Raw genomic sequence first — 13,005 nt, 5'->3', positions numbered from 1 at the left:
ATCGATGTAAAATTATTTAGACACAAAAACATATCCATTGGAAGGTTCTATCCAAAAGCGCTGTTAGGGCGCAGACGTTTCACGTCAGGCGAATCTGGTTCCTGCGCACGCGCTGTGCCCACACCTCGTGAGGGCTTGTTTGTAAACAGCGCGTTGACCGATAGCGCATATCAATCATATAAACAATATCATCCATAACAACCATATGGACCATACAAACCAAATCAGCCGTACCAACCGTACGACCCGTCTCAACCATATGACGCGTACCCCATATTGCTATATGAAAATTCGCACGAAAAATGTAGGGACGCTTTACACATGCGACAGATTAGAACCGCCATTGCTGGGCTTCCCGAATCGAGATACCAAGCCACTAAAACGGGCTTTGACGAGCCTCGCCAAAGGTCAATGCTGGGGAGAAGGACACAGTCGAATCTAAAATTGCAATAACTTGCCCTGCGGTGGTAATGATGGAGCGAAGTGATCAAAATAAGACGAAACACAAAATGAAGGTCGGTTATGGCGGCACCCATGAACAGCTGCTGCATACCGTCTATACGCTGTTTTTTTTTAATAGGGACTATTTAGAAACTGTAATATTCTTAATTTAAGTATAGTTTAAAAGACACAACACTGTAAATATGAAAAGAAAAGCTAAAACTACAACATTGAACGTCATTTTAAGAAAATACGGTTTTTCATATATGAGAAGCTTTTTATGGGTTTTTATAAATGCAATAAAATTTATTTGAGATATATTGTCATATTAAGCAGTGCGTTTGAAAAGATATATTTGCACCTGCATTCTACGACGCTTACCTCCGTCATTTCGTTGTTCACTTAAGTATTAGTTATTTTTGTAACATGATCATAGTTTTTATTGATTCTCGAGTGCACACACAGTTCGCCGAAACTTATGCATCGATAGTATTCATAGTATAATACGGTAAGGGGTTCTTCCGCACAGTCAGTTGGTTTACTTAGTAATCTACGGAAGTCTAAATCATATATAGGACGTTTAAAAAGTTTTCCGTTAACTAAAGGCTCCCGAAAGGAAACAAAAATCCAAACAATCTGGTTAAGACACGCCGGTCAAACAATACATTTGGCGTGATAAAGAAATTTAGAGCAATATTGACGGCGAGAGGTTTATTTGAAATTCTGCGTGCCAAGTCCATGACGTCACTGGTCCTTCCGGAATGGCCATCTCGGTCGTGAAGGCGAATCCGCTCCGCCGCTCCTCCCCGCGCCCGGAACGCCGAAAGAGAAAAAAAGTGGAAAGGAGGTGCTGCCGACTAAAGCGCAGACCGCATGGCGCGTTTTCTGCACGCGAAAACGCGACGCGCTATGAACGCTCGCGCGGAAGCTGACGCAGGGGCACCCGCATGCAGACAAAGCCAAGCACCGCCGGCCGCGCGTTATCAGCGTTGCCAGATAACAGCATTCTCAACACGCGATGTAAATGTTGACACAAATACTACAAAATGACACACGAACGGGTTTGTGTGACAAAAGGAGCGTCTTTTCAATTTTTATATGGAAAATAAAAATGCTTTTAAACACTTTGAAATGTGCTGAATACGAAACAGCGTACTGCGCAGGATCACGTGATAGTTCGACCGACCCTTATTGGGCGAGAGCCGCTTCGACGCCTCGGAGCGCGCGTCTTGTTCTGGGTCGGCTAGAAAGCAACGCTCCCGCGAAAACGCGCGGCCGCGCGCAGGAAATGACGTTGATTTGACGCCGATTTGACGCCGACGCGCCTGAATCGCGAGCAAAAACGCTCCATGCGGTCTGCGCTTAAATCGCGTCTCGCGCCGTCATTATGGGTGTCATTTTTTTTTTTTTCGCTTAAAATTTATTTCCTGATACGCGTGTCCCAACCGGACTGTTCAAAAAATATATTTTTTCAAGGGAGGGGGGGGGGGGGGCGGGTGAGGGCCCTTTAGTCGAGCACCTGTGGGGAAAAAGCTTTCGTAGTAGGCGTTGCCGGAGGGAAGGCGGGGGGGGGGGGGGGGGGGGGGGGGGGGGCTGCGGCAGCTACACGAGAGCGCGCGCTCGGCCGCCGCTGTCGTGTCAGGCGTTGCCGAGGGGGGGTGGGGCTGCGGCCCCTTCCGCTCCTCCCGGCACCGAGGAACATGACGGCGCCTGAGGCATCTATTTCGCCAGCGACCGCAACCTCGGCAGTTGCGAAACGTGGCCGACCACGCCAGTACTCTGCATATGAACTGAGGGAACGAAAGATAACATTTATGCTTTCGCATTCCCAACTCATAAGAAAGCTGAGGTGTCCTCGGAATTATATTTCTTCTCTCTCTTCTTTTTCCCGGGTTTCTTCTTCATTCCGAAGGTTTTTTTTTTTTTCCTTCTTCCGAGGGATTTTGGGTTGAGGGAAAAAAACGGCTGAGGCATTGTAAGTGGCTTCGGGGGCCTCATTAAATGTCGGTTGCTAGTTGAAAGAACTCTACTACAGTGAACTATAGGTCACTATAACTGCACTGTCTGTCCTCGTGCCCACATGTTTTACTGTTTCGTGCTTTTCAAATCATCTTTACCAACCCGCTCAAAGTTAATTTTCGTTCTCTGGTGGTCTGGAGGTTTCCGCGTCGGATTAAAACACTTTCAAAGCTCCGGTTTGGTAGTGTTCGAACATCACAATCTGTCGGCCTCGAAGATTTTGGCGGCCGGGAGTCAACTTCTAACGAGGAGAGGTGTAAACACGCGCTTTTATGGGTTCGTTACGAAAGCAGAAAAAAGGGGATGTTTTTGTTGACGTCGGGTTTACGATAGCACAACAGGGCTCCCCTATCAAGAGTGATGGAAATAAAGCTATTATTATTATTATTATTAAGCTCCATTTAGTGAATGTTGATGGCGAAGAAAGGTTTTTGGCACATTTACTCAAATTCAAGCTTTAAACTCAGCAGATAATTGCGAAACGTGCTCATTCGTCGTAACGACGTTTGAACAGTATTTGGTTAGTCTGCCAGAGTATGGAAATTGTTGCACGCCGTAGATGAGAAATGTTTCCAGTGGAGTACGAATGCTAACCTGCGGTTTTTAGGGTGAGCCACGCAGTGCATAGCAATACACGAACTCGTAAAGATATATGATAATGATCCAGTTTGAACGGGCTGACGTGGAGACTGAATCAAGGATCCCGGGGTTCTGCAGCTGGAGCCTCCAATTCACGTGCTCTTAGTTGTGGTGCATTAACACAATCAACTACTGACACCCCTTAAAATTGTTGCACTGCCCCTTTTGAACGATCTTGCCTGTTCATCAAAATAAAAAGGGCAAAGATATCTTTAAAAGTGCAATTTGTATTCTCTCCTCTATGAGGAGATACTTACTGTCCATCCGCCGCCATCGGTCTCCATGTCACATTCCACGTCTACTGATTTGTCGCGAGGATAAATTGTATATTTTGTTTTCGTGCTGCTGCGTTCCCTCATTTTTATCTGGGAACAGCTTACCGTTCGATTTCCAGCTGAAAAAGAAAGGTGCGTAAAGCAGACATTACTTATCAAAGTTTCAAGGAGAGGGACTTCGTAAAAATCCGCCGGTGGTTCGGCCAGCGGTGCGGTACATCGGTTGTTAATTTATCACAAAAGGTCAGACATGCGAAGTGAGCGACGCAGGAGAACTTTGCTAAAATTTCAAACATAAAAAACGCGGGTCTTGTATATTATTTCGCATAGGAAACAAACGCGCGCGTACACACAGACTAAACCCTTGAAACAAAGTTGTACAAAATACTCAATAACAGTATTTAAGTTACCAAATACCTGCTTCATAAAGTATTTAAACTACTACTCAAGTTACGTACACTGTAAAGTATATGGAGTAGAGTACAAACACTTGAAGATACATCCGCGTTGCGTAATTTTTATCGACGTCTATGACAAACACAATTATACAGTTGAGAAAATCTTGTTTACCAGAATGATTTATTTGCACGCGACAGCATAAAACGACAAAAAAAAAATCGTAGGGCTATTCTATGCAGTCCAACTATAAGGAGCATGAAATCACTGATACAAGTTACACACCATTTATGGGACAAAAGAAAGGTCGCTTTAGCTATAGTGACATTGCTGAATATCACTTCTTGTGGCGCCATTAGACCCATCTTTTGAGGGGACACTACCACTCCCCAACGTTTTTTAATAGTTTGCCAGGGGATTAATATAGTGTCAGAAAACTACAGAATCAATATTTTTCTACAGCGTCACATATATTTTGAATGAAGTCAAAATACGCAACTGCTCAAAACCAAAACCGAAACTGGATTGGGAGGAAGAAGAAATATAGAGGAGAAAGTTACCGAAAGGCACGTGGATGTGCAACTTTTTTTTTTTCAATCAACTTGTTTACAGTCTTTTAGAAGCTACGAAAAAAATGGGCATCATATTTTTGTCAACTCTTTGTATGAGTGAGTGCCTTGAATGAGCCATAAATTTGATTATCTTTGGTGGTTGTGTCTAAACCATAGAAAACGGCACGTGTCCACGAAGAAGAGAGTGAGCGGGAATCAAACCGGCCACTTCTCGATCGGCGGTTTTCGGGTGGAAAGATAATTACTTTCGAGCCGCAAATTGTGTTTTGTGTAATTGAGGTTTTATATGTCATGTAAAAATAACAAATAAAAACCTTCGCCACCTTAAATACCCTGTCAGTGTTCCTTTAACTACAATTCATAATCCCTAAATGGGGAGTTCACTATAAACGAACACGGGATACTGAAATGAGTGAATGAAAACAAAGAGAGCCCACATATAATAGCCATGGCACTGGTCACACCTTCTTCAAGTCGGTTGCGTTCAGACAGAAAGGCACTCAACGTTAGGGTATGCTTTGCTGGCATTTTAAGAGGTCATCCTGCTCGCGGTTCGTTTCCTCCAGTTTTCTGCTTATCAATGTTCGCTCACAGACTGTTCGCGAGAGCAATGGGTGCTAGACTGACGGCAAAAAGAAAATAAATAACAAATAAAAACATTGACGTTTTTCTGTAGCGGGGTCAAATATACAAAAAAAAACAGTGTCTTCTTTTTGTCTCCGTAGTATAAAAGAGTTGCAGTGTAAAAAAGTACTGTACATCAATACGTTATTTTTTTTTGCATTAGGCAATAGAGGGCAGCATCTGCAATCAGCGAAACATGGAAAAATATGTCACACCTTTTGTTATTTAAACAATAAAGATTAAATCTAGCACTTTCACCGTCACATACCGTAAAAACCCGCATATAATACGAACCCGCGTATAATACGAGGCATGATTTGAGGACCGCGAAGAAAAAAAAAAGTTTTATCCGCGTATAATATGAAACAATTTAAGGACCGCGAAAATATTCCGCCTAAAATGCAACCCAGGAAGTCTTAAGAAAAACGTATATTTGCGTCGTAATTGAACCTTAATCACTGTCATCACTTCCATCAGACTCCTTGTCCGATGCCTCCTCCCTCAGGCAGTCGTCTTTAGTGCCGTCGAGCACATTTGAAATTCCGTACTTCTTGAAAGAGCGAGCGACGGGCGTGCACCGACGCAGTGAAAGCCCGGCGTGGCGTATAATGCGAACAACCCATTGTACCCAATGTCGGCTCATCAAAGTTTTCTGGCCCTCTCTTGCATCAGCTTGATGTCTACGGCGACGTGCCGTTCACGTTCCTCTTTTACAAAGTCGCCGAGACTTGCCTCGACGTCGGCGAGCACGCCGTTTTTTGGGCCTCCAAAGCTTCTTCTCGTTCCGTTGCACGGGAACAGAGCTTGCTTTCGTCGTCTCCATCCGCGGATGCCGCCTTCATTTTCGGCGAATTGTCGCCCGGCAGCACTGTTGCCGATGTCTTCCGCAACCAAAATTACTTTTCTTTATGAAGGCGGCTGAGCATCGTTTTCGGCGATTCGCGCCGACGCCATTGCCTAGCCTGACCGTGGATACATGGTGGCTTCTCGGACATTGTGATTTTAATGATGATGATGATAGCTGTTTTGAACGCCATATTGCTACGAAACCGAAACCACGTCAAACTGCGTCAGATCGCGCCTCATAGAAGCTGAAAATTGTTGGGACCCACGTATAATACGAACCGAAAATTTTACATGGCAAAATTTGAAAAAAACCTCGTATTATATGCGGGTTTTTACGGTAATTAAGAATCAATAGCAAGAAAACGGCAAGGGATTGAACTCCATTGGCATGGGGTGGGAAGTTATTATATTATAGGTAGCAAAATATAACCACACCGAAAACCAGCAGGCTGTTTTGACGCTGTGCTAATTTGGCAAGTGCTCTTCTGTCACTGTGCTGTTTGAACGCCGTTTTCTTCTGACGCCGTGCTGTTGAGACGCGTACTGTTTTGACGCGTCCTGTTCTGTCGCTGCGCACTTTTGATGCCGCACTGTTTTGACCTTGTTTGCTGTTTTGTCGCGTGCTATTTTGTCGTGTGCTGTTCTGTCGCTTTCCCGATTTTTCGGGAAACTTGGACGTCAGCGCACACGTTTTACAGCGGCGAGGCCCCGAAACATGGTTTTCAAACCCGGCAAGAAAAGAAGCGGCAGCTCGAGGAAAGCGAGGAGCACGAGCGGACATTCCATCGCTCGGGAGAAGTGTGTTTGGGCGTCTCGCCGCAGCGAGGCGCCTGTCACGTGGCTTACCTCTCATCCGCTGTCTGCTGCCCTACCTTTTCAATTTCCGCGGCCGCTTCTCGTGGCTATCTGCCAGGCTTTGTCAGTATAGAGAAGGATATGCTTTTAGACATGGACTTCTAGCGCGAGGGCTCTATCTGCAGAAGAGCGCTTCAAAGCAGCGACCTTGAGCTCTCGTGCTTTTACCATTGGCCGCATTCAAAGATTAAGCGTGAACGGATCGTAGGGAGTATTCATTGGCGGCCATAGTTGTATGCGCGACTGCTGAGCGCGTGCTGACGGTGAGCTTCCGCAGTTCTTTTGCAACTTGAATTCTGCATCATCAAGACTGCCGTTCTTAGCAGCCTATTATTGTGAGCTCGTTCTCAGCATGCCCTCCTAACATGGTACTCAAATATGTCGTCCAGCGAAGTCAGTCAGCACCGCAGAGAAGAGCTCATGTTGACTCGCGTCGTGATTCTTTCTTTCCGGTTATTATCGGCCACTGCCGCAATATAGCTTTCCAGGGGAACCCAGGAGACCTTGCAACGAAGAGAATTCTGGGGCTGTTCGGACGTACGCCCGTGCCAGACTCGAACGCTTTGCATATCCTGGTGGCGGCACTATTCATTCTTTCCTCTCATTAAAAGCTCACAACACACACAAAAAAAAAAAATAAAGCGAAGGGAAAAGAATGTTATCACTTATTCTGTCTTGCTTTGATAAGAAGAAAAAGCAGCGGACGAGAACGGACGTATTTTTGGCGTTCCCGATATGCTCGGCCCCAAGGAACGTTTATGACTGCCTAATCCAGTTCTAAACTCAACGTGGATTGTCGGGGGGGGGGGGGGGGGGGGGGGGGAGGCAACCCCGGAGAACCCGAATGAGGTGAGCGGCACTTCCAGCGTTTTTTAGACAAACCCATGGCAATATAAAGAGATGGACATGAACGCCGGTTGTCAAGATGGGCTCACCGCCACTGCCGCGGAGATTCCGACGAGTCAAACGGTGGGTATGGCCACCATTCTCAAGCCCCCGACGTTTCAAGTACCAGAATACTTTGTTTTTAGTGAGTCAACACAACCATCTCTAAACCAGCCAGGCTCCGATGAGCAAGTTTTAAAGGCCGATCCTCTCGAGTATATCAAAATAACATCTCATTGAAATTCTGAAAAATATCCTCGGAGACTCGCATAATTCCGTGCCCCCCCTTCCCCCCCCCCCCCCCCAAAAAAAAAAAAAAAAAAATAAGCGGGCCGAGCCGCGTAAAAGGCACTTCAAAAAGAAATCGAAGCCAAGATGGTGACAGATCTCCCGGAAAAGCACAGAGAAACGAAGTGCGATTCTAGCGCCGCCGTGGTGGCTGCGGAAAGCAGAACGTCACTCTTCAAGAACGCAGAGTCGGGGAGTGGCGCTCTGGCGAACCCTACCGAAGAAAAAGAAGACGAGTGGAAGACAATCATGAGCAAGAGGAAAAGGAAGTGTCTCCACCGAGGTTCAGCTCAGCTTCAAGCACCTCCGCGACCCAAAACTCCGAAGAAGTGGCAGTACGAGTACAAGATCCGCCTGGCGCGATCTAGAGTCTCAGTCAAGACGCTCCTACCAAAACTGGAGATACATCTGCAAGGCACAGAAATAGCCACTGCATTCTCTATGCACCTCATCGAAAAGGCCAACACGATCTCGGTCCGCGTGGACTCGAAAGAATCGACCGAATGACTTGAAAAGTTTAGGGTGGTCACCATCAAGGAACAGAAAATCCCGTCCAGGTGTTTAGAACCTATGGCCCTACCTACAGCAAGGGTGTTATCTATGATGTCTACCCCCTCCAAGAGGACCATCAAGATGACACGCTGAATATCGAGATTGAATTCGAGAAGATTCACGTAGTTGCGGCTCGCCGGCTCGGAAAATCATATACTGCAATCCTAACATTTGACGGTGGGAAACTATTATGATGCGTGGTCTACGGGAAGAGGTTCATGCGACTGTCCCCCTTCAAGCCAAAAGCGGTTACATCCAGCAACTGCCACCGCACCGGCCACAAGGCTGAGATCTGTCCCAACGATTCTGTGTGCCCGCGCTGCGGAACTCAAAACCCAGCCCCGACCAGCCCTACGCAGGAACCTGCGTGCCGACATTACCCCTTTCTGCCAAAGGTGCAAGAAGAAGGGCCATCTTTGGACGAACCGCCAATGTCCGACGGGGCAAGGAATCAACAAGAAGATGAGAGAGGAAGTTTATAGCTACCGAGAGCAGCGCATGCTCCAGGAACAACAGCAACTGCTTCAACAGCGGCAGCACCAGAGGCAGCCCCAGCAACAACAAGCCGAAGCCGAAGTCAGGGCAAACAGAGTCCCGATCTCCCCAAGCGGCTCCTTGTGGATCAACAAAGCGATGCAAGGCACAATGCCCTCACCGCCATCCAACTTGACGGCCAAAATTCAAGAACTACGCAGCAAGTTCAACTTCCCGAAGGCTGAGCTGGACAACGTTCACGCGGCGCTCAAGGCACAGCAAGAGGAAGACAAGAAACACTAGTCGATCTGGACTCAGGCCAGATCACTCTGCAGCCTGTCCCCACAATAGCATGATAAGGGTTCTCAAGTGGAACTGCCGGAGTCTCGGCCAGCGAGCAGCTGAGCTACGACTAAAACTACTGGACGTACCCGACGAGCACCCTGACGTTCTTTTACTTCAAGAAGCTCACTCCATACAATTCAAATTTTGGCAGTATTTATGCTACCCACGCCCTACGATCACCCCAGTGACAAGACAGACAGACCTGTCATCCCCCTCCAAACCAAGTTATGCAGTGGCCTACATGCGCAGCGTTTGGCCTCAGCACCAAATTGAACCCAGGAAGTTTTGCACTGAAAATCAAGAAGTCATCGCGGTGCGAACCTCGGTCCATAAGCACCACAACATCATATTCGTATCGGTCTACTACAGGCCGGGCATCAAGAAGGTCGACCACGGGTGGATCGCTCACCTACACCATTTGTACCCGAGAGACCAGAAGCTGTACGGCGGAGATTTTAATCTTCAACACACTGCTTGGGGCTACAATTACCAGACGCAAAGAGGGACGATCTGCTGGGCGGAATGCAGACATTTCGACTTCATCTCGTTAATAAGCAAGGCGCGAAGACCAGGATGGCAGCTAGAGCCGGGCAAAAGGACACCTCGCCCGACATGACTTTAACTTCGAACACGTTCACGCATCATCGCAAATGGAAATGCCTCCCGGACAACTTGTGTAATGGCCACTTCACGATAGCAATCAAGTTCCCGCCAAGTCGTTAATTGAAGGACGGCACGATAAAGATGATAAATATCGTGCACTGGGATAAATTCAGAAAAATTCCTACAGGAGATGACTTCGTAGACTCCGGCTTTGAAGATCTCCTGCACAGCGTGCTCCAGGGAGCCATTATAGAATGCAGCGTGGAAGAAGACGCCCCTAGACCCGACCTTAATCTTCGCAAGATCTGGGCTAAGCGGCTTCAGTCGGTACAAAAGTACCGCAACGGTCGGAAGATCCCTGCAGCTCGCCATGATATCACGAGGGCTATGGTGGAGGCTAAAGGAAATTCCTCCGTAATTCCCATTCCCAAACCAGGAAATGCCAAGGGAAATATCGGCAATTACAGACCCATGTCGATGACTTCCTGCGTTTTCCAAACCATGGAAAGGATGGTACTCACTTGCATGAAATGGTTTCTGGAGTCTACCAGCGCCTTCCACCCTGCACAGAAGGGCTTTCGCCCCAGCCTAGGCACACAGAAAAGCCTGATTCTCATTTCGGCCGGCATCATCCGAAGCAAAGAAAGCAAGCTCGAACACTCAGACGCAATCGTTGCTCGACATCAAAAGCATTCGACTCTTTACCCCATGAATCGATCAATTGAGAAGCAAGGACACCGGGACTAACAAGCATAACCTTGAATTTCATCAAAAGTTTCTTAGAAGGGAGAACATACACAATGGTTTGTGGTCTTTTCGAGAGGGTTAACACGCGAGTGAACCGGATCGGAGTCCCCAAGGTTCTGCACTCTCGCCGACCTTATTCAACATAGTCATGGCCACCCTGCGGCACGAACTCGTCAAGATAAAAGATTTAGGATTCACGGTGTATGCCGACGACGTTACCATCCTGTCGAAGAATCACATGAGCATAGCTGCGCAGCAAGAATCTTTACAAAACGTACTGGACGTGATTGAAGCTCATCTGGCCCGGGTCGGGGATAAATGCTTCACCAGAAAAGACCAACTACATCGTCATAGCATCGAAAGCACTTCAAGACAATAAGATCGCTGAGCAGATGAACCTCATACTTGCGCGGAAAAAAATCCAGCCATCTCCCTCGATCAATATATTGCGAATCACGATCGAGGAGAACGCATCTGCCTACGCTTAACTAGAATACACCATCGAACACTGCAGCTCGGCACTTTATGTCATTAGGCGAATATGCAGTGCCCGAGGAGGTGCAACCGTAGCCATTGCCGAAGGGATGTACATGGCCCTTGTAGTATCGCGAGTGTGCTATGGTGCCAGGCACTTCTGGCTCAGGAAGGGACAGTGGCAAAGACTGGAAACCCTTAACAACCAGCCAAGACGGGAGATCACGGGTCTGCCGAAGTTTACCCCCCGGGGTGAGCTCTGGACTTTAGCCGGCATCAATGATCTGTACGACGTTGTAAAGGCTCGCATGGATGACCAGGACGAAAGGCTTGAGTTCACAACCCAAGGCAGGGCCATCGTTGAACTTCTAAGAAAGACTACTAATTACCTTCCAAACTCTCCGCTAGTCTTCCTTCTCGGGAAGACCTGACGGAGGTCACCTACAGCAAGCCCTTACCCCGCGAGGGAGACGCCGAGCAAGTTGCAAGACGAGCCAAGGCGCACATCAAGCTAGTTGAAAGCTAGGACCGGAACCACACTGTTGCTGCCTAAACGGACATGGCAAGCGTCGAGAGACCGATACCCTGAAAGTCGGTCGCAGTCGATTTCCCTGCTTTAAACAGAAATCATCACCAAAATATCCCAGCCAAGTCCTCTACAAAGCAAGAAGAACTACATGCTACTTCGTGCTGTTCACTTGGCGCCTGTAAATGCATCATTAACTCTGAAAGCATACCAGGGAATCTTTGGATATTCTCGGATTCACAGGATGCCGTCAAGGAGTGCAGAACCCGAAACAGTCCTTGCAGACTTATCCGCCATATCAAGCATATTGTCTCGCAACTTGCAAATAGAGGTGTACAAGCAAGAACTGGATGGGCCCATGCCGGAATCCCAGGAAATGAAGGAGCAGATCGAATTCCCCGTCCCGTGTTTTTTAAATCCGGGCAAGTAGAGCTGCTTCCAGTACCACACGACCACGGGTAATTCACGGCTTGCGACCCAGTACCGACCCCATTCGACTACGCGGCGAGTACGATCCCAGAGAAGCCAGGATCCGAATAAGGGAAAAATACAGAACAAAACTAAAATCCCTGCAGACCCTGATCCCCTTCCCAGGAAGGATTTCGGTCGAAGGGCGAGAGTACTTCTACTAAGAATAAGGGCTAAAGCGACAATAGACCCGGCCAGAATTGCGACCTGGGGAAAAAGGTAGAAATCCGACCATTGCAAGAGGTGCGACACGGGCCTGAAGCACGACATGGCCCACATACTGTGGGACCGCCCTGCACTCGAGGAAGCAAGGAATAAACATCGATACCAAGACATCGCTACACTTAAAGGTTGGGTCACCCTCCCGGACAGGAACAAGACAAAAGACGGGTGTTACGAAGCCTCCCAGACATTGTTTTCGAGGCCAAGCAGGACATCCACATATACTTGCCTAACTCCTTAATCCTCATGCCAGCGCCCAGCCCTCGGAGTCACCGGCGCACTCTTTCTTACCCCAACCCTCTATTTGGTATTAAACGCTTTCCAAACCAAACCATGTCTTGCTTTCCGTCTGCCTTCTCTGCGTTCTGCAATCACGAACTGTTCAACCAACGTAAACTTTGTCTTCGCTTCTTGGATAATTTTACGTGCCGTACATCCGAGGGTCACAACGCGTACAGCAATTGCGGGGGAATTATATATCTCCGGAATGTTCTCTTACATTGACTCTTGGGCGATAACAGATGTTCGGGACTCTTCCGTCACACCCTGCATCCAAGCAGTCAATATAGTAAACTGGTCTGCATGGGACCAGTACATTACGGTGACTGCTTGGACGCTAAAACAAGATTAGAGCTCACAGACCCAGGTTGGACTGGGCACTCCGCTATATTACTACGGTGCCTGATGTGTTTCGCGTCCTATCCTGCCCATACATCGAAAATGGACCTGAAATGGCAATACATGGCGCCAGAGA

At 47.7% G+C, this 13,005-nt stretch overlaps 1 protein-coding gene across 1 annotated transcript in view; it reads right to left on the bottom strand.

Moving 5' to 3' along the window:
- Positions 1-13,005, bottom strand: part of LOC120841021 (ficolin-1-like) — a 118,363-nt gene that overhangs the window by 85,640 nt on the left and 19,718 nt on the right. Inside the window, exon 2 of the mRNA XM_042288208.1 lies at positions 3,357-3,493. Coding sequence (XP_042144142.1) covers positions 3,357-3,493 — 137 coding nt within the window. The remainder of the gene's footprint in view (positions 1-3,356; positions 3,494-13,005) is intronic.

The sequence above is a fragment of the Ixodes scapularis genome, unplaced genomic scaffold (assembly GCF_016920785.2).
Source record: "Ixodes scapularis isolate PalLabHiFi unplaced genomic scaffold, ASM1692078v2 ptg001274l_1___fragment_1__unscaffolded, whole genome shotgun sequence".
Lineage (NCBI taxonomy): Eukaryota > Metazoa > Arthropoda > Arachnida > Ixodida > Ixodidae > Ixodes > Ixodes scapularis.
This window is presented reverse-complemented; position numbering and strand designations above follow the sequence as displayed.